The sequence below is a fragment of the Pelecanus crispus genome, chromosome 1 (assembly GCF_030463565.1).
Source record: "Pelecanus crispus isolate bPelCri1 chromosome 1, bPelCri1.pri, whole genome shotgun sequence".
Classification (NCBI taxonomy): Eukaryota; Metazoa; Chordata; class Aves; order Pelecaniformes; family Pelecanidae; genus Pelecanus; species Pelecanus crispus.
The window spans coordinates 41,887,457-41,909,002 of NC_134643.1; the positions used below are offsets into that span (position 1 = coordinate 41,887,457).

At 37.8% G+C, this 21,546-nt stretch overlaps 1 protein-coding gene across 8 annotated transcripts in view; it reads right to left on the reverse strand.

Moving 5' to 3' along the window:
* The window catches only part of ZFC3H1 (zinc finger C3H1-type containing), a 45,417-nt gene that overhangs the window by 20,888 nt on the left and 2,983 nt on the right, over positions 1-21,546 (reverse strand). For 5 of the 8 annotated variants that reach the window (XR_012832005.1, XM_075727925.1, XM_075727858.1 and 2 more), the window contains exons 1-16: positions 19,584-19,621; positions 15,696-15,916; positions 15,350-15,414; positions 14,887-15,085; positions 14,450-14,676; positions 13,043-13,166; positions 10,631-10,728; positions 9,447-9,650; positions 8,595-8,759; positions 4,689-4,826; positions 4,165-4,283; positions 3,680-3,826; positions 2,423-2,597; positions 2,096-2,227; positions 819-1,367; positions 626-735 (exon numbers count right to left, since the gene is read on the reverse strand). Coding sequence is in view for 6 of the 8 variants with exons in the window: in XM_075727925.1 (XP_075584040.1) it covers positions 626-735; positions 819-1,367; positions 2,096-2,227; positions 2,423-2,597; positions 3,680-3,826; positions 4,165-4,283; positions 4,689-4,826; positions 8,595-8,759; positions 9,447-9,650; positions 10,631-10,728; positions 13,043-13,166; positions 14,450-14,676; positions 14,887-15,085; positions 15,350-15,414; positions 15,696-15,744 (2,501 nt within the window). In the remaining 2 variants the exon portion in view is untranslated. Of the gene's footprint in view, positions 1-625; positions 736-818; positions 1,368-2,095; positions 2,228-2,422; positions 2,598-3,679; positions 3,827-4,164; positions 4,284-4,688; positions 4,827-8,594; positions 8,760-9,446; positions 9,651-10,630; positions 10,729-13,042; positions 13,167-14,449; positions 14,677-14,886; positions 15,086-15,349; positions 15,415-15,695; positions 15,917-19,583; positions 20,004-21,546 lie in introns of those variants that run through there. The other 3 variants (XR_012831988.1, XM_075727666.1, XM_075727801.1) reach the window with 2 other exon arrangements.

The following is a 21,546-nucleotide window of genomic DNA, read 5'->3' on the forward strand; positions in this document are numbered from 1 at the left end:
CATAGTAGGATTCAACTGCTCCAGTTTAAATTGCAGACTTTTGTTTTCTAGAAGTTAATGTGTAGGAACAAAGCTCTCTTTAGTGAAAAGACAGATGTGTCAAATTGATTACACTCACAGGTGCCTACTTTAAGTCAAGATGAATCACTGTGGTCATGCCTCTTTCCACTGAGCAGGAATCCAAAAATAGGTGATTGGCTCAATCTTGACTCAGACAGACAATGTAAATCCTAGCCAAGTTTAAACACTGCATAATTGAAATATGCTTCTGTTATTTTTTCCTGGATTTTAGATTGCTTCATGTAGGACATAAAAATCCTGTTTTCAAATGCTTGACTACTAATTTTTAATTTAGTTACACCAAACAACAATCCAGTTGCAGGGAACAGTATGCAATACAACATACAAGCAGCATACTGCACAAAAGCAAGGGACTCCTGCATACCAGAAAAAGTAATAAAAATCGTTAGGTTCCCTAAACTAGACAAAATTGTTTCAGGATAGTCAAGTTTCTCACTGCAGCTTGTCTTTCTGTACATGCCTGGGTATCAAGGAAGAGCAGTGAAGAATACTTGAACAAGAACACATATACACAGAAGTCAAACAGCTGCTACAGTCTTCATACCTGTAGGATTTAAATACTAGAAGAGGACTATGATACGGTCCAAATGGAAATGGTTTCACTTCTGTTTGTTTATTTTGCGATGTAACAAAATCCATGTCCACTGAAATTTCCTAGGAAATAGATAAACAGATATATAGCAACTGCAATACCACCTAATAAAGACAACCTTCATGTTTAGTTTTAAAGCATTTACCTGACCACACAACAGATCTTCCTTAGGTACTATAAAGGCAGTAATTTTCACTAGCAGCTCTTTCAAGCTGTCAGCTTTAGCATAAAGTTTTTTCAGTTCATCAACATTCAACCCAAGGAACAGCTCAGGCTCTTCTGCTGCCTTTTTAGAAAGTTTGTTTATAGTTTCTTGTTTTGGAGTGTCCATGTGTTTAAGATTTGGTTTAGTGAAAGAATTAGATTCTCTGAAAGATCTCCTTCGTTCTCGGTTCGAATTAGACAGAACTTCATCATCAAAGTAGTTTTCTTCACTGTCCAAAGACAATTTATCCTGTGTAAGATCATGAAGCGATGGCTGAGGTAATGCAAATTCAGATTCCTCTTCTGCATGAGGTGCAATATTTGATTGTTCCTTGGTTTGAAGCGCACGGGCCTCCTTCAATTTCTGAATCTTCAGAGCATACTCATACTCTAGTTGCTGTAGTCGTTTTTTCTCTAGTGCAATCAATTCTGCTGAATGCTTTTTTGGACTTGATGCAGGGGAGTTCTCCAATTTCAACATTTTGCTTGGCTGAAAAGAAAAAAGATTCCCTTTATTTCATTTTCACATTTACTGATCTATTGACAGGAGGTAAATGAAACATGGGCAAGATATTTAATTCAGAGTTTATAAAAACATCTTTTAAACTCTTGCCAGAAAATTTCAAAAAACAGCAGGAAAACCACAAAAGAGTTTGCCACAATTCAACTGGCATGTTTGCAGGTTTTTCAATAAAAATTACCCTACATCATGTACAGGGCTTCAACAGAAGTTCTGGCCACATTTAAAAGATGAGCTATGAAACAAGTATACACAGGGGGTTGGGGGGGGGGGGGACACAAAAAGAAAAATTTACAAAAATATTTTAGCCTTGTTTTTCTACATTTGTTTTTTCAAAACAACAAGATCAGATCCCCACTTCAGCATCTTTGCTAGATAGTTTTAACAGGAACACTGATGTCTACAGACAGTAAAGTATTTCCTTCCTTCCTTCACAGGCATATAGGTCCTCCTATTATTTATTTATTAATGACATTCCCCAGCACAGAAATGCAAGCTTTGAACAGCTTTCTTTTTTAAAATGCTTACTGCTTTTTCTATTGAGTTCTCAAAACAATAGGAAGCCAATAAGAAGATTCCTACAGCGCTTTTGAAATGTTTTCTTATTTTCCTGAAATCCCATTTGAACTAAGTTTCCTAATCAAAACTGCTACTGCTTTTGAAGTACAACATAGTTTAAAAGCATGCAACAGACTTACTCCAAGATGATCTTGCTCAAGTTTTCGCTTCCCAATTTCCTTACTTGCTACTGCTTTTGCTCGAGCAAGTTCTTCCCCATATTTTAATGCCAGAGCTTTTTTTACTGTAACTCGTTGTTGAACTTTATGAATCTGAAAAAAGAAAAAAAAAATTACTGCAGTAAGATGTAAATTCTCAGATATGACTACATAATAGAATATAATCAGAAAATACATGGGAATTAATTAATGATTAATTCAAAGAAAGCTTATTGCCTCCAAAAATCAGGTTTCCCATTTCAAGATTTCCAGCTCTAGGAAACAGAAACATTTCAAAATTCACGTTACTTGTTCCTGAAGCTTCTTGAGAAACATCTTATTAGCATTCAAGATCTTCTCTGTTGCTTGTAGCTGTTCAGCCAGCTTGTTAATCTTACTTTCAGCAATTCGAACATTCTCTCTCTTCTTGGCCTCTTGTTGCAACAAATGTTTCAAGACAGATTCATCCTTCATCAACAGAAGTCTAAAAGCAAAAAAGCCGTGTAACACATTTTTTTCCAGAAGGAAGTTTCTCAGAGCTGTTGCTGCTCCTCTGAAACCCTAGTTATTAAGAACCCAGCTCTTTTTCACTTTTCAAACAACCAACATTCTAAGTTTCTCCAGACAGTCTTAACATTTTTGAGACATTAAATATTGGTAGTACATACAGCAGATTTCAATATCCCAAGTTCAGCATGTCAGTATAAAGCAGATGAAAACATTCTAGTTATGAAGACAGGGGAAGGTAATCAAGTGGTGTATCTTTAATGCTGTTTTTAACGTTAAGACATCCAAACCACACATGTTCTTCCTTTCTGTTAAGTAACAACCCAGTTCTTACGGCACATACACACATTAGCAGATTACAAGCCATAGGTATTACGGCACTATAGCAGAGTAATTAAATATAAAAAGCTATGCATTAAAGGAAGCAAGATAAAGACTTAGATAGATAGGTGTGAATAAAGGCAGGGCGGAAGAATGTCCTTCAATTCATGTCTGACAAGGAACCAGTTTGTTCACAAGACCACACAGAAATTATCAAGTAGCAACGGAAGCAGAGAAGAAGGATGCAAAGCACTTATATTTTCCACAGTAGCTCCAAAGAAAGGTGAGAAACATGGAAGAGGCATGCCAAAAAAGAAAAGGCATACAGGAAAAGCTTCAAACAGCATACCTATTCTGCAGAAACACTCATTCATTTATATGTCAGGCATATCCCATTAAAACATCCCACCCTCAAACTGTACCAAGTAGTGAAAGGCACACTCATTTTTTCATATTTCAGAGTCATTAGGTGGCACAGATGATGTTCTAGTCACTGAATGTAAACAGAGCTGAAAACAGTTAGCATGACAAATCATACTTAAAAGTTACCATCAAACACCACACTGGCACTACAACATAATTGCTTTTGTACAGCAATAGAATTCAAGACTGAATAGTTCAAGACAACAGAAAACCAATCATTTGCTGTACTTCAAATGCTACACATTCAAAAAGATTATTTACAATTTTCATCCTGCTAAGCAAACAAGGTAGGACTTACGACAGTGAAATATTTACCTGTTTTTCTTAAGCTTTGCTTCTGCTTCCGTGACTTGTTTTGTCACCACTGCTATTCTCCCAATTCCATCAACTTCACCATCAGAATTTGCAGGGGACGAATTGTTCCTCAGTGGATCAGACTTAATTAAGCGTTGCTTCTCACGACTAAAACAGAGATGTTAAAAGCAAAGATGTTCAGTAGCTTCAACATTCATTTCAATGTGTACTCCCAAGAGTTTTAAAATCTTCAAAGAAGTAGCAGGACAAGATTTTAAGTTAAAAAGAACTTTCCACAACTGCAATCAACTACAGTCAAGTCAGTTCAAATCCAAGGACTTCCTATAGACTCCTATGTTGTCTTACTAAAAATTGAGTGGGGGAAAAACCTGAAGGTAATCGCAAGGTTTTCAAACTCAAATTTTCCTTCCAGTTACAAAAACAGACTAGTAAAGGACTACAAAGAATATGCATATACATACATTAACAACTAAACTCAGTTGTACCTGGCAATCTCTTCTTTTAAGAGTCTGTATTCTATCTTCTTATCTTCTGGTAGAGCCTCTGGAGTTCTCATTGGATCATTTTCTTTTTCTGATTTTGGAGGGGCTTTGATTTTTGAGGCCTGTTACAACGAGGTTTAAGTCAATACTAGTTTAAAATACAGCTATTAACTACTATTTTTAAAAGGCATTTCAGGACAAACTTAAAGCTGTTCAAGGCTAATAAGATCCTTTAAGCCAGTACTTTTTTCCTAGTAATTAAAGATGTATTGAATTTTAATTGAAAAAAAATGAAACCAAAATATATTACAAATTCTATCTTCAGGATGCCACCTTAACCAAAAAAATCATTTTAATTAGCTCGTGCAACCCAAATTACAATGCAATGATCCAGACAGGAGTAATGTACTCACTCTTGCCCATTTCTGATGTAATCCAGTATTTCTTGACCAAATTCTAAAGTTTAAATTCCATACACAAAGCAAAATCATTACAAAATAAACCTATTAAATGCTGATAGTGTTTACCTCAACATTTCTCCTTGCTTCTTTTATCATAGATTCCAGTCCTCCAAACACACTGTTAGTTGAGTTAGACGGCTCTCCATCAGACTCGCTATCATCCGAGTCATTTAATGTAACCACAACAGACTTGTGTTTTGGAAGCTGTGGGGAGAATGAAGGAATTTTTACAGCAAGAAGAAAAAGTTACAGAGACAGATACAACTGAGCACATATTTACTAGAATAGAAAAAGGAGGTTAACTCCTTTTGTTATCATGGCACACCAATTCCACATTGTAAGAAAAAAAAATTAGACATTTGTGCATCTCCACTACGAGAGAGATCCTGTACCCATTCTCGATACTGTAATATGAAAGGTACTCCATCATTTTCAACGTATTCCCAAGTATTTGCAGCATATTTAAGTCTCCATGGTCATAGCATACGAATCTCAAACCTTTGACTCCTATACTTAACGAATTATTTAAATTGTAATGAAAACTATCATCTGCCATTTGCAAGCAATTTTTTTAAGTAACTGAGAGGTAACAATCAATCAAGTCTGCACTAGAAATGCTGTGGCAGACATACCAGAGCTCCCTCGTCTTTCTGCCACATGGCTATGATGCCTCTTGTCCCACAGTTATACTTAGCTGACCTTACAGTGAGCTGCTCAGGCAGTTGAATTGGCAGAAGACCAACAGTACATAAAGAACAAATGAAACAAGATTAATCACTTTTCGCCAACATCACTAACTGAAACAGCTCACTGAAGATCAGATGACTGCCAATTCCAGCACAAAGAAAGATGCAGAAACAAGCAGACAATTTAGATTAACCTCAAATGCTCTGGAGTTACAGCCTGAAAAGAAGCAACTTAGTTCACATTTCCAGGACTGCTCTTCCTATCTCCCCATGTAGGTCTGGACAATTACAGTTATACATTTAACCTTTACCTCAGGACAGGACCTCTTCAAAGATCTAAGAGTCTTCTAAAGCACACACCCACAAAAAACCCCTACTTTTTAAAGCAAAAAACACCCAATTTCCACAATTGTTTCTCTTCGATATTCTCTTTCTGGACAGTTCTTAAAACAAGGATTATATCTACTGCTTCTGAATGTACTACAGCTGCATCATTTTTGCATCACCATAGCACAGGTAGGTGAAATTCCAATTTATATTGGTGCAAGAAACCAGAACAAGGCACTCGTCCTCTCCTCACAAATATTCTCTGGCTGTTGCTCCATGGAAACCTAAATTAATCAGGCAAGGCACCCCACCCTTCTCCTCATCTTCAGGTGCCCAATACATCCCTTCCCTCTCAGTGGCTCTTGGTATTAGAAGACCAAAGCTGCCAAGCTTCTTTCGGCACAGTTGCGTAGGGTAAACTGTCTCTAACTACCTTCCCCATTTTTCTTCTAGGGGAAAAGCTGATAGTGGGGAGGGTCAAAGTCAGCTTTTCTCCAGGTGTTTCTTCCCAGGTGTTATTTCTTGATGTGGTTCAGCAAAATGTTTAACAATCAGTAAAGTAGTACCAAGCAACTACCATCACACTGCCTTCAGTAAGATTAGCTTCTACTGCAGCTTCAGCTGTAACACAGGATCTCTCCGTAATGTTCAAAGATATATTTTCAATCTGTGGTGAACAGACCCCTGAGTGCCCATGAGTACTTTCAGAAAGGGTTACAAGATAATCTTGAAAAAGCAAACCAGTATCTGTAGGCTATTCCACTACGCAGAGGTCCTCAACTCCACAGAAGAAATCCCAAGGTTGGTAAATTTAAAACCTCTTCTGAAATATGGTACAGCATGCTCAGACATTTAAAAGCTACCAAGCCCCCAAAACTATGAAATTAGATTTCAAAAGCCTGAATAATTTGCATTTTCTATATCTTTGTGATTTTTTAATTTCTGGATATATCCAACAATGCTCACAGAAAAACTATCAGTTTTTGAGGTCAAAATTAAATTCTCACGAGTTCACCTTTGTTAGGCTCTAGTAAGAAATACCAAATACTACAAAAGTTAAAAAAATCATAAGCATTCAATACAAATTGTTTCTAAAAGCTTAAACTAACAGGAGCAATTGATATTGTTTTCACATTGAATTGTTTTCAGTGAGGACAGAAATACCTTGTGACTAGTCCCCTGTGAACATTATTTGGCCGTAAGTTCTTTAAAACACACACCTATTTCATACATAAATTTTCCATATCCCAAGCTATTTAAAAAAATTAACAAATGCAAAATGCTTTGTTTCTAATATTTTCGTAAAAAAGATGCAAATACAAGGTATTAATCTGTCAGCTTTAACTAAGCTAACCATCATTAGCAAGAGGCACTGAATTTCAGTTGCAGGTTTTTTACCATTTACAAAATGCCTTTCAACAGCACAGCTGATAAGAGACATTTATTATGTTACTAAAACAAACCAATAGGTCCCCAGTAACATGTGTTTTCCCTCATTTATGCAACAGCAGTTAATGAAGTCTCAGGACAACAGAATATGTGCTAATTTAAGGGTTTTTTCAGAACAGGTTTAGTATTTAAACATAAAAACACTTAAAAATGTAAGTAAACATGAAATTATTATAGAAAGGTTATAAACATGACCAAATTGAACAATTATTCTAGTTATATGTAGAATTTAAAGTAGATTGTGAAGATGGGTACAAACAAAAGTAAATACATCCACTTTAAGCTTAAGAGCACAATTTTCCTACAGAAAGGAAAGTAGGCCTTAGAATGACCAAAAAAGGAACATTCATATGTCTACCATCTTAAGCTTTTTTTTTTTTCATTATGGCATCAGGTGACCAAGTGATCACACAGTCTCTATTTACGAGCAAGAAAGCTGTTGGCCAGCTACAGCTAGATTTGATAGTGATATAATAGTCTCAAAGATACTATACATTCCTCCAAATTTAGTAAAAAAAAAAAAAAAAAATCAGTGTACTAAAGACACCATCCCCTGACAGAAAGGCAAAGGTATGGACTCAATCATACTATTCATTAGAGAATCTGCATAGGAAAGAGCTACAACAAACCAAGCTTTGTAAGATGTGTTGTTCAAATAATCACAAACTATCCACTATGTATGCTTCACTGCCATAAATAGAACAGTAGATTATATGGGCTTCCAGTCTGGCATAACACAGGCAAATATGCTTTTATAACACGTTTCCAACAACCCAAGGAGACTGCAGCCATCAAATCAAATGCTAGCTGCACATACCTCCCATGACCATTCAAATGAAGGTCAAGTTACAGAATACAGCTTGAGCTAATGTAATGAAGTCTGCTGTTGCCTGAAGAGAATACTCTCTCCTGTCTTCCACCTGCATTCACAGACATGCCATCTGCCACCACTTTTGTGCTAGTTCCGATGCTCACACTGTTGACTGAAAAAATGCAACTCCCCCCAGAAGGAAAAGCACTTTCCCCGCCACCCCACCCAAGGTTAGTTTTCTAACCAGTTTAGCACATCAAATAAGTTAAGCAACAGGACTGATGCTCCAGACCCCAGTTTAAAGTAAGGGAGACACCATCTGGCCAGGAGTAGGAGAAAGAGCAAGACCACCTCTTCTTTTTGGCAACAGCGATTAGATTGGCTCAGCTACCATTGAACAACACCCTTTAGTCTGTGCTAATGTGGACAAGAAATTAATGGAACTGTATTTACAGTCTCTTAATTCAGATGAGTGCTGGCATGTTTTGATGCTCTCTCAGGCTGTAAATTCTTACTTCAGTGTCAAATTCTTTCTAGAAGAGCATATGGATTATCAAAGTTACTAATAATTCAAATGTTTAATTGAAGCTCCACGATTCTCTGCTGTATCACTAGAAAACCTTAAGTCTGCTGTTCACTTGAACTGAGGAAAACTTCAACTCATAGTTTTATTAATAAAAAGCACCAATATTTCCTTACTGTGATCACTGCTCGTGGTGGCCTCGGTACTCTAACAAACTTTGTATTTTGTACCCGCGGCTGAGACACAGTGTTAATACTGACAGCAGACAGATTGCTTCTTGGCACGGACTGCAAATTATCTGGAACAGGAGGGGAAGGTGGACCACTGTTACTTGAAGTTTCCTAACAAAATAAAACAAAAATATCATCATAAAAATACACATTATACACAGGCATTTTAAAAGACATAAGCATAAATGAGATTGTTCCATACATGTCTTGGAACTTGGAATTCTGATTTAGGCAGACTATCCAAACACATCAGATAAATCTTGCAATGCCGCAATAACATCAAAATACAAGAACATGCTTGTTATTCACAGGTCAACTGCAAAAGATCCACAACCTTTTAATGAGGTCAAAAACAATCTAAATTTTCAAAACCACAAACTTTGCTTCTCACTCCAAAAAACCCAAAACAACAGAAAAAAAGTTAACCTAAACTCCTTTTGCTAGAAGGTTGAAACAAAGTGTCTTGTTCTCTGACAGCTGATAAATAACAAAAATTTTTTTGCAGAAAATAAAATCCCCATTCCCATGAACATACTCAATTTTCAGTATCTTGAGGTTTTGCAATTCCTTCAGAAATAAGAGACAAGCTGCAATTTACAATTCAAATGGTGTTCCAGGGTGGCTTTTGTTTTGGTTTCTTCTGGGGGGCAGAGGATGATGGAAATTCAGAGAATTTTTTTTTGTTTAAGTCATCAGAAAAGCAGTATAAAAAGCCTATAAACCTCACTTAGCAGGTCACATTTAAGTTTTGGTCAAGATTGCCATCTAGAGGTTTACATTCAAAAACCAATGGACTACCTCAGATCTGAAAGCTCGTTTGTTGGCTAGAGACTTGAGCAATTCTTCTCTTAAGAGCATCTCCTCTTCCTCTTCCTCATCAGCAAATGGAGGTTTTGGTGGCTGTTCAGGCTCTTCAGGGGGAAGAGGTGGAAGAGGTGGAGGCGGCTCGAGAGAAACACAAGAAATACCCTCCACATAAAGTTGGCTCAAAGATGGTACAGGCTGAGATAAAAAGGAAAACAAGGGTTTGAAACATGAAAATCACTACTACTTTATGATTATTTAGCAGAGGTTGAGACCTAAATTATTTCATGGTTTAAAACTAATTCCAACTGTAGTCGGCTGTCAAAGGCTGCTGCTAAACAGTTAGTAATTACTCAAAGACGATAATGGAAACAAGATTACATTTGGATAGTAAAGCAGTGCAGACATACAAAGTAAACATAAATGAGAATTCAGAACCAGAGATAGTCTAGCCACAGAAATATGGCTAACCAGATAGGTTCACACTGTTTGAAAAAACAGTCCTTAAAACAGTTTTATGAATTCGTCTTAGCTAACAAAGTTACAATTTCCCTTAGTCAAAAATTCAGAAGCATTCATGGCAGGGAATGGCAACTTTCTACTGCTTTACTAAAAAGGGCAGCAATCATTCAGTGAAGAACTGGCAGGGAAAAACAATATACTAATTCAATTTCCATGTGGACTCTTAGGTGAGAAGACAGACAGCATACAGTCAAAATCCACAAAGTTTGAAAGGAGGACTGTGACAAGCTACATTTTTGGTTGGTTCCCCCCCCCCTCAGGTAGCAAGTCAGAGAATAAGCATATCTACGTACATGGCCTAGAGATAAGAGGCAAAGTTGCCTTGTGCTAACAATTCCAATTCATTATTTTTCCACATGTGCTTCAGGCAATTTTTGCTTTCTGTTATGAAACAACATAACTCTAACAATGAAGGGAAAATTTTAGTTCAATAGGAAGAACTTCCATTACACAGGAACTGGATCAGCCAAAAAGTAGCTGAAACAGTGTTTTAAAGAAGCAACCACAAGTCTATCAGATAGTTCAAGGGAATCACTGAACAGAGAATTGTACCAAAAACGGAATCTAAATTTAATCCCAACTTTAGCATTAGAAATAAGACACACAATGAGAATTATCAACCTCTTCAAGAACACGCTCCTTTCAAGGCTACTTACTGGAATTGGAGGTGGCAGTGGCAACGAAATTGGTGGTACTGGAGGTGGAAAATATCCTACTGGACACTCAAAGAAAGGAGGCTGCACTGGAGAAGAAGCTGTAATTATAAAAAAACCAATTATCGAGTGTAAGAAATCTGGCAGGTTAACTACTAAACACCAACTCATGCTTATACTTCAACTGATTTAATGCAGCAGCAGGAGACAAACATTTTTACTATGCACCAATTTGAAAGGTAAGATGAGACACAGCACAGTGCATTTATTTCTTACGTATATGTATATAAAAAGAGTAGTTACCTGTCCTTTTTCTATTTTACATACGAAATGCAAGTACAGTCAAACAGTACTACTAAGCTAATGATTCAGCCCTCATTTAATTTGCAAGAATCTACCTTCTTAAACCAGGTATCTCAACACAGAGTCTCCTGATTACTGGCTACCAAAAATACAACACAAATGAGGACAGAAGGAGACCAAATGCACAGCTGATACTGAATTCTGAAACATAAAACTAGAGCCTGAAATGCTTCATCAAGAGAAGATTCATGTAGCTTACACATCCAAAACAGCAGGTGCAGTATTTTAGCAAACTAATGTATAATGAAGGCTGACAAGAAAGTAGAGTAAAAAAAAAAAAAAAAAGATAAAAAAATATAGAAGATGAAAAGCCAGAGAATAAAAATGGCCAAAAAATGCTTAATGAAGCTTTCTCAACACTCCACATGTTGAGACAGAACAAGGAAACCTGAATACCTTAAATGCACCTCCAACTCAGAGTCAATAATTATTTAGGCTGGAAGAGACCTCTGGAAGGCATATGCCCCAGCACAGGTGCTCAAAGCAGGGCTGCCCCCAAAGTCAGGTTACTAAGGGCCTTGTCCAGTCAAGTTCGAAGTATATTTGAGGATGGAGATTCCACAACATTTCCATTTAACCCGTTCTAGTGTTTGACCATTCTCTGTGAAAGTATTCCCTTATATCTAACCAGAATTAATTTTGTTACAATTTAAGTGTTGCCCCTTGTCCTTCTGTTGCACACTCCACGGAAGAGTTTGGCTCTGTCTTCTCTGTAACTGCCCATTAGGTAGTTGAAGACAGCAGCAAAAGCCTTCCTTAGCCTTCTCAACGCAAACAGCTCTCCCAGTCTCTTTCCATAAATCAAGTGCTCTAGTCCCCAGTGAATTTTATGAAAACCAGGCCTGAAACAGTTTCCCTTAGTCACAGAATCATAGAATGCTTTGGGTTGGAAGGGACCTTTAGAGGTCATGCAGCCCAACCCCCCTGCAGTGAGCAGGGACAGCTTTAACTAGATCAGGTTGCTCAGAGCCCTGTCCAACATGACCTTGAATGTTTGCAGGGATGGGGCCTCCACTACCTCCCTGGGCAACCTGTTCCAGTGCTTCACCACCCTCATTGTAAAAAATTTCTTCCTTATATCCAGTCTAAATCTACCCTCCTTTAGTTTAAGCCATTACTCCTTGTCCTGTCACAACAGGCCTTGCTAAACAGCTTATCCCCATCTTTCCTGTAGGCCCCCTTTAAGTACTGAAAGGCCACAATAAGGTCTCCCCACAGCCTTCTCTTCTCCAGGCTGAACAACCCCAACTCTCTCAGCCTGGCCTCATAGCAGAGGTGCTCCAGCCCTCGGATTATTTTGGTGGCCCTCCTCTGGACCCGCTCCAGCAGGTCCATGTCGTTCTTGTGCTGAGGGCTCCAGAGCTGGATGCAGTACTCCAGGTGAGGTCTCACCAGAGCAGAGCAGAGGGGCAGAATCACCTCCCTCGACCTGCTGGCCACGCTGCTTTTGATGCAGCCCAGGATTCGATTGGCTTTCTGGGCTGCAAGCACGCATTGTTGGTTCATGTCCAGCTTTTCATCCACCAAAAGGTCCTTTGCTAGACTCCTTCTAGTACATCACTATCCTTCTCCTACCATGAAACTAGAAAACTGATGCAGTCTTGTCAGTGTTCAACAGCCCCCTCCAACCACCCACCCATTATAGTCACAGTGCTACAGCCCAGGCTGCAGCCACCCAAAGCCACACTGCTGACTTACGTTTCACTTAATGTACACTGGGACCCCCGGGCCCTTTTTTGCAAAGCTGCTGTCTATCCAATGCCCTGAGGCCCTTACTTTCTACACAGCTGCTTGGGAATGTAAAAGAATAAACTCTACAGTACTGCAATGAGAACAGTATAAGCTTGAAGACCATCAAAATACCACTACAGCAGAGATGGAGAGGAAAGAGAGTCAGCACTAAAACAAGACAGAATTAGCTCACCTTAAATTGTTAGTTCTAGAACTGCCACATCTCAGAAAAAAGACTTTTCTTCTAAAATGATAGTTCATTACCTACTTCTTAACAATATTTACCAGTCAACATATAAGAAAACTGTAAATAAGTCTTACCTGGAGAGTTAGTTTCACTATCTGTATCCATAGCAACTTCATCATAATTGTCATACTGATATATACCTCCTGCACTATCTGTAGACTGCTTATCCAAAGACCACCTCAAGTCCGTATCTGAAGACTGAACATACAAAAAAGTGTATTTTATTTAGCTGGTTTTATGTTATTCTTTTAGAGCACACCAGTTAAAAGCAAATTTCAGAATCAGGCCCTTTAACTTTGTCTTCTAATTGCTTTATAAATACAATTTACTTAGCTTGTACAAAAAGAGCAAACTGAAGATTACCTTTTAAGCAAATCCATTGCAGGTAGTGACTTGACAAATTAACAGGCAGTTTTAAAACTGGATCTCTTCAGGGAGAGGGAGGTGGGGGGTATCATGATACATAGAAGCAACTGTTAAATACCTATTAGGTCATTATGTATCTAGTAAATTGCCATGGTTATATATTTCTGAAACACTGAAAGAGAATTAAATACTTTATTATTTCTGTTAATCTGTCATGGCAATTACCAAGAGCGCATGAACTACCCTTGTTAGAAACAACACAAAACTGCACAACGATCATCTTCACTATGACAAAGGTTGTGCGTTTAGGTGAAACGTGTTCTGATTGTTCTAAGACTGATGTCTCAGGTGGAGAATCCTTTTACTGTCCCAGAAGGAGCCACATACCACACTGAAACATGCCCAGAGCCTGTCAACTAATAAATCAGATTGTTTAAAGAATGCCTAACACTATATGGATGCCAATCAATGTTCAGTGAAAACTGAAATATGCAGAACAGGTAAGTATGACTTCTTAGACCCCTCAATTTGTATCTTCCAGAGGCATACAGTAGACATTTTGGTAGCTTTTAGAGTTTCTACTGTTTACAGTTAAACACTTTTAGCCTTTATTTTCCACTCATTATTATAAATGGGACTCTTCTATAACATGACCTCAAATAGGGAGTCCCATTCCCTTAGTTGCAGTTTCATTTCTCCTTACATTTCATTTCTCTCTCCAAACCTCAGATGACATTTTGAAAGAGGCAGCCCACAAAAAAATGTGGAGACAAAACTGCAATCTAAGAGAAGAAAGCTAAGAAAGTTTGGATGATTGGTTTGTGTTAAAGATTGCTCTTTGATCACAACATTCAAAATATCTTTAGGAGGAAAATGCTTTACCACTGACTTACAAATGTACAACTCATACAGAACTAATACTACCAAACTCAAAGGGAATGCCTGTCTAGCATGGGATTAAAACACTGTGAACACTGAAATACTTTGAGCTTTTTTTTTTTTTTTTTTCCAAAGGGGGGGGAGGGAGGGAGGGACATAGAACCAGGAGGGGCAAGACAGAAATCACTCATGAATTCCAAATATAACACCTGAACACCATATAACAAATTTGTTACCCTGCTTCTTGATCTCCTCTTTCCTCCAACTAGCTTCATAAATCGATTGTACTGCTCTTCTTGATTCGAGAGGTCCCTAATTTTTCTGATTTCTTCTTCCCTCTTTCTTCTCTCCTCTTCCTCTTCTTGTTTCCTCTGGTCTTCCTCCTTCTGACGCCTGTCTTGTTCCTTTTGCTGCTGCATCTTCTTTGATGTCTTCGTCTGTTGTTTCCTCAAAGCTTGCTTGGCTTTAAATAAAAAGTATGTGGTTAACTCCACCTTAACCTAAATGGTTCCCCCTAATCCTAGATTCTTCAAGAGCTCTGAGTAGATGTATGGGGTTTTAGAGGGATTAAAGGCTCATTACCCAATGTTTCACATAACATACTATGTTTTTTTTTTTTTTATTTCAGAGGTCATGCCATTGATAGCCACTTCAGTAACATTAAACTTATTACCTGTAGCACTAGTTTTTTTTGTTGAATGTGCTTTTGTACTGGCTTTGACTTTCTGTGTTACACTTTTCGTTTTTGTTAATTTTTCCTTGCTTTCCTTCATCACCTGTTGTTCTTTTTGCTGCCATTTTTTACTAGCAGACTGAAGTGCAAGAAGCCTAAGCTGCAATTCAGACATCTCCTCCTCATCATCAAGCAGCTTCTTGAGAAGAAAAGAGAAGAAAGGATAAGACAAAAAGTCAAAAAACATCATCTAGTAACAAAATCTTTTTCGAAAAAGTCTTTTGAAGTCTGTCCCACAATTTTTTACCAAGAGAAAGCTTAAAAATCCTACTGTACTGGTAAGTGTCATTCCTTAAGAATGGACTGCTTCTATTACTGAAACATTTCTGGCCTGCAATTTGAAAAAAGCCATAAGAGTATCGCAATGCTATTAAGCCTCATCTACAGAGGAATACTTTCTTACCTTTTCAGATGTAACATCTGAACTACTAAGCTTTCGCACTGATGTTTGTTCTTTGTCTTCTGTACCTTCCAAAAGAAAAAATACCATACTTTTGAGCGAGCTGTTTCTCATGAGACAGAGCTACATTAAAATGCTGTGCAGAATTTAATCCATACAAACATATTTTATCAGTATCATTGGCACACAGTGCAAAATATAGCAGAATAGCAGTTGTATGTATAAGATCACATTAAAACATTAATATAAACGTGGCATGTCTGATGAAAGCTACATCATAATGATGCCATAAGCCTAAGGAAAGATTTGTCATTTTTTAACAACTCTCTGTCTTAAGGTTGACACGTACTTCCCCAAGAAGCAGAGAAAAATTTGGAGACAAGAAGACTTCTTGCCATCTGTTTTATGCTACCATCTCGTATCAGCTGTTGTCCTGAGCATCTCAGATTCCACTGGCAGCTATTTTGAGTAACTGGTCAGTCTTTTGCAGAATTAAATATAAAGGCCCAAAGCTGCAGTAAGAACACACTTGCTCCATTTCATGCCACAGGAAAATAGAAAAGAATTATCCTGTGGAAATGAATAGTAAATAGTAATGCTTTCCCGCTAAACATTAAAATGTTGACATATTAATTTGTTAGACTGCCCAAAAGCCACATATCCATCTGATTATTCTATAGCATACATATACACACACATTAATGTATTATATATAATATAGATAATGCTGTATATTGTATTATCCTATTACATAATTTAATGATTATAGCTAACAACTATTAATATAATTGATAGCAAAATTATAATTATATTATTTATATATAACCACACATATATATGTTTATCTGTATCAGAGGAAAGAAAAACACATTTCGAGAGAAGATTGGAGATCTTTTCCTGTATTAGCCTTTCTTCAAAGAGAGATTCCTTCCCACAACTCAAATTGGTAGAAAATAAGTCTGCACTGCATACATCTTTCACTCTTCCTAGCATTTTATGAAAAGTCACATTCAGAAAGGTGCTGTTTAAAATATACCAAGACCTTAAACCTAAATAAAAGTGGTATGTAGCAGGAGGTCTTCCTGCTTGCACATGCATGCATATTTTAAATGCACACATACAAGAGGAAGAAAAACAGTATCTAATACCCATAAGTATTCTAAAAGAAAATTCAAAAAAGTTATTATACTACGCAAAGATCCTAACCATTCAGTCCACGGGATGGAAGTGGGGAGACACAGATGATACAGTAGTTTCTGTGATGCAGACAGACATATGCATGGACATACTACACAAACTAAAACACACTTTCAAACCAGAAGGGGACAACACAGGCAGAATAGACTAATGGGCAACAAAGGAAAGAAAGCACGGCATACTGTAAAGGATCTGTTAGAACAGCTGAACCACAGAGAATTAATTCTAGAATTAATTGGCAGCTCACGGCTTAGACAGGCATACTCTTCGCTGGGTAAAGAACTGGTTGGGTGGCCGAGCCCAGAGAGTAGTGATAAATGGTGTTAAGTCCAGTTGGCGGCCGGTCACGAGCGGTGTTCCCCAGGGCTCTGTTTTAGGGCCAGCCTTGTTCAATATCTTTATCAATGATCTGGATGAGGGGATCGAGTGCACCCTCAGTAAGTTTGCAGACGACACCAAATTGGGTGGGAGTGTCAATCTGCTCGAGGGTAGGATGGCCCTGCAGAGGGACCTGGACAGACTGGATCGATGGGCCGTGGCCAACTGTATGAGGTTCAACAAGGCCAAGTGCCGGGTCCTGCACTTGGGTCACAACAACCCCATGCAACGCTACAGGCTTGGGGAGGAGTGGCTGGAAAGCTGCCTGGCCGAAAAGGACCTGGGGGTGTTAGTAGATAGCCGGCTGAACATGAGCCAGCAGTGTGCCCAGGTGGCCAAGAAGGCCAACAGCATCCTGGCTTGTATCAGGAATGCTGTGGCCAGCAGGAGCAGGGAGGTGATTGTCCCCCTGTACTCGGCGCTGGTGAGGCCACACCTGGAATACTGTGTCCAGTTTTGGGCCCCTCACTACAAGAAAGACATTGAGGTGCTGGAGCGTGTTCAGAGGCGGGCAACGAAGCTGGTGAAGGGTCTGGAGAACAAGTCTTATGAGGAGCGGCTGAGGGAACTGGGGTTGTTTAGCCTGGAAAAGAGGAGGCTGAGGGGAGACCTTATCACTCTCTACAACTACCTGAAAGGAGGTTGTAGTGAGGTGGGTGTTGGTCTCTTCTCCCAAGTAGCTAGCGATAGGACAAGAGGAAATGGGCTCAAGCTGCGCCAGGGGAGGTTTAGACTGGAAATTAGGAAAAATTTCTTTACGGAAAGGGTGGTCAGGCATTGGAACAGGCTGCCCAGAGAGGTGGTGGAGTCACCATCCCTGGAGGCGTTTAAAAAACGGGTAGATGTGGCACTTCGGGATATGGTTTAGTCTGGTCTACCCTTGATTAGTCTAGAGTGGGCTTGGTAGTGTAGGTTAATGGTTGGACTGGATGATCTTAAAGGTCTTTTCCAACCTAGATGATTCTATGATTCTATTCTAGAAAGAGACACAAACTTCCCTGAGTTTTAAGACAAGTTCTTCAACTTAAACAGGTCTGGAGAAACATCCAGTACACCATTTAAAAATAATGGGAAAAACAAATTTTGCTAATTTCTTAATATATGCGTAATCAAGTAGTATACATTCACTTGATACACATGAATCTGCAGTAACTCATATCAGCTGGCTTTTTTTTTTTTAAACTTTGGAAGCCTGTATTACACTGTCATAAACAGTCACTCATACATAACGTGTCTGCTTTCAGATCATTCTTATGTCATACACTTGAGTGGTGTGCAAAAAATAAGACGCTCTTAATGTGCATACTATAGCATCTATTTTCACTATCACATGAACTGTATTTTCAACTTCAGTGCTTCTAAGTTTTGAACTTGGATTTTTTTTTTTTTGAGACTGTTTTGCTTTTTAAATAGCTCTTTTACTCCTGCCTTGCTATGTTCTCTTCCTGCAGGCTACTGGTTTTTCTTCTATGGTCAAGATCTGTTGTTTTTCCTCATGTCTCCCATCAAACACTACATTACCTCTTAAAGAATACCAGAACTCTTTTTTTTTTTTCTTTTTCTTTTTATTAATGGGAAAGACACAAGAGGAAAAAAATACCTGGAATGAGGTGGTTTGACTACTAATTACCAGTTTTCTCTTTTGGTTTCTTTACAGGGTTTTTCTTCTAAATTCTCATTCTGAATTTATGAATAAATCATTCTGACTTTCGGTGCTCTAGTCCTACCTTTCTTCATATTCCTACTAATTACTCACCTGTATTCCTAATCAATCCATTTACTACTATGTCTCTTCCCACTCAAATTACTAGTTTATACACATTGACAAATTAGCTAACATAAGATGACAAGTGATATCCACAAGCACACCCTCAACCACAGCAAACACTTATTAGAACTAGATGAAGACTCAGAATAGGAAGTTTAAGCTAGCTGCCTCATTTTGCTGCAGACTTAAAAGTAAGCTCAAGGACTTTTACCACAGGTCAGCTGGACATGATAACTTGCTTCTCCCTAACCAGTTCACGCATCTGAGCAACTCTGCTCTTTGGCCTGCAGTCCAGAACTACCTGGACAAGATACTCATTCTACCCTTCAGCCACATTTCTTCTACAAATCCTTTCTATTTCTGGCCCATGATTTCTTCAATATTCGTGAATAGCAATAACAATCAAGCTAATTCTGGTGAAAAAAAAGAAAATCTCATAAAGGCTTGTTAGTTACATTGAAGAAAACATGTAACAAAGATGAAATGCAGGAAAAGATGTCTCTAAATGTTATCTTTTCAGCTAAAAAAATAACCACATTTTGCTTCTACAAAAAAGAACAAGGGAAAAACAGAAGGAAAACTTTCAGTGAAAGCCAACAATTTCTGCTGTGAACAGAATAAAACCTTCAAGTCTTGTCCTCATGCTTTCTGCCAAATTATCAGTTAGTCTAAGAAAACACATTAGCTAAAAAAACACAAACAAAAAACATGCTTCCAAGCATGTTTATGTAATTCAAGGAATTACATAAACCAGGAGTTAAGTACATTAAATACATAACTTAAAACATTTAACATTTTAATTAAAATTAGTATTTTAATGAAAGTAAATTTTTTCCCAATGCCTAATAGATATGATAGATAATGGCAAGCAAAAAGAACTTTACAAGTATTTACCTGGGCCAGATTCTATGACTTCAGATTTTTGTGATGACTGTTTTGTTCCTTCTTTGCCTTTTTTTAATCTGCTCCTCTCAGCTGGAGTAGGCAGTTTTTGTCTGAGAGGTTTCAGTTCAAATGCCTGAAAGGCTATAACCGGATTTTTCTCCTCAGGAGAAACTTCTTTTATAGCATCCGTTGTAATACTGTCATTTTCTACAGTTATTTGGTCCTCAGTGTCCACCGCTTTATCATCATCTTGTTGTTCATTTTCTTCCCTGTTGCTCAAAGCCAGTCTTTCATCTTTATTAATGTATTCAAGCTCTAACTGTATCTGCTTATACTTCAAGAGCAGATCCTCAAAACTTTCTTCCACAGAGTTTTCATTTTTAGAAGAATAGTTCTGCTTTCTAGATGGGGACCTTCCAAAAGTTTTGGCTGAATTACTGGTCAAGAAAACTAAGAGAAGAATATGTATAACCTTGTAACAGTGGCAATATTACCACTGAGTTATGACAAACAGAACTTAAGATCATTCTCATGTATTATTTTAATTTTACCTTAAGGCTAGCTTGAAAAATATCCCTTATAAATAGGAGAAGCATGCAAAAGATGTATCCATTATTACATACTGACAGCTTAAACAAACATTTTCTCAAACCAACAATTTACAATATCCTACTTATGACAAGAATTTCATGAATTGCTGAGAAGTCTTGTCTCTTTCTCACACTATCCTCCCAGAAACAACAGCTGTAATGCTGAGAAGGTTCCCATCACAAAGAGTAAGTCAGACTTCCAGAGTTCATAACTCAAGTATTGACTCCCCGTGTGACATTCTGAGAAAGGCAGGTTAAATTCATTCACACTCATTTTATGCTTTCATAAAATGCTAAGTCTAGCCACAGCACAATTACACACTGCAGTAACTGCAGCTCAACAAATGAGGTAAGGCACAGGATAATCAACAACTGAAGGGAATAAAAAATAAGTGGCTAAAGACTTGCAATCAAAACATTCAAAAAATGCTAAAAGAGGGTTGGGAATTACTAATTACTCAGCAAAGGTTGTCTATACACACCCAAGGGATAGATTTTCTTGACAACATGTTGTCAAAGGCAGGCAATGGAAACATTCTTACTCAACTGTACCCAGAATAAAAGTTCTCACTGTTAGAGGTTCACTTCCTCTTACCTTAACCTGACACTTGAAAAGCTAAACTATCCTGTAAAATAATCATGCTTGAGGGGAAATCTTTTAGGATACCAAGTCAGGTTTGACTCATTCGACTTTCAGTATCAACCCCACTGTGATAACAGCTGACTCACACCCAGTTATGCGAAATGCTTTTTCATCAATGTCATCTCTTAAAACAATAAACTGAGTAAAACTAAAAGCTAAAACAGGTGTCCTCTGAATGCAGACATACTGAATCCAGAGGAAGATAACTTCATATTTGTCTTCTGCTCACAACATGCATTAACAACTTGGATGTTTCACTATGGTAACTTCTAAAATAAGTATGAAGAATCTTGGTCTGTCGTATCAGGAGATGTTTTGCGATACAATGCTTTCTTAAGCTTCAGCACAAACCCCAGAAACTAGTAAAGATAAACTACATAAAATCTGGAAGGCAATCAAACAATCTATAAACATGCTGAAAATACTAAGAGCTGTGTGCAGTATAACACCAAATTATGTAGTAAGTATATTTGCCAAATTCACTTCCAACACACTTCTAAAAAGATAACTACATTAGCGATCTTGTGAGTCACAGGAAAGTCTGAAGCCAATTAAGTGATTTAACATCATTTTATAAAAATAAGTCTAACTATTATTCGATATTGAAATACTTCAACAGCTTCTGGAGTCATCTAGAGTTGGGTAACAAGACAAAGCTTTGAGATGTTTTTTGTGCTCAGGATAATACAATTGCTAGAGCTCCCACAACGGTATTAATCAGAAATTGTGTGTTCCACAT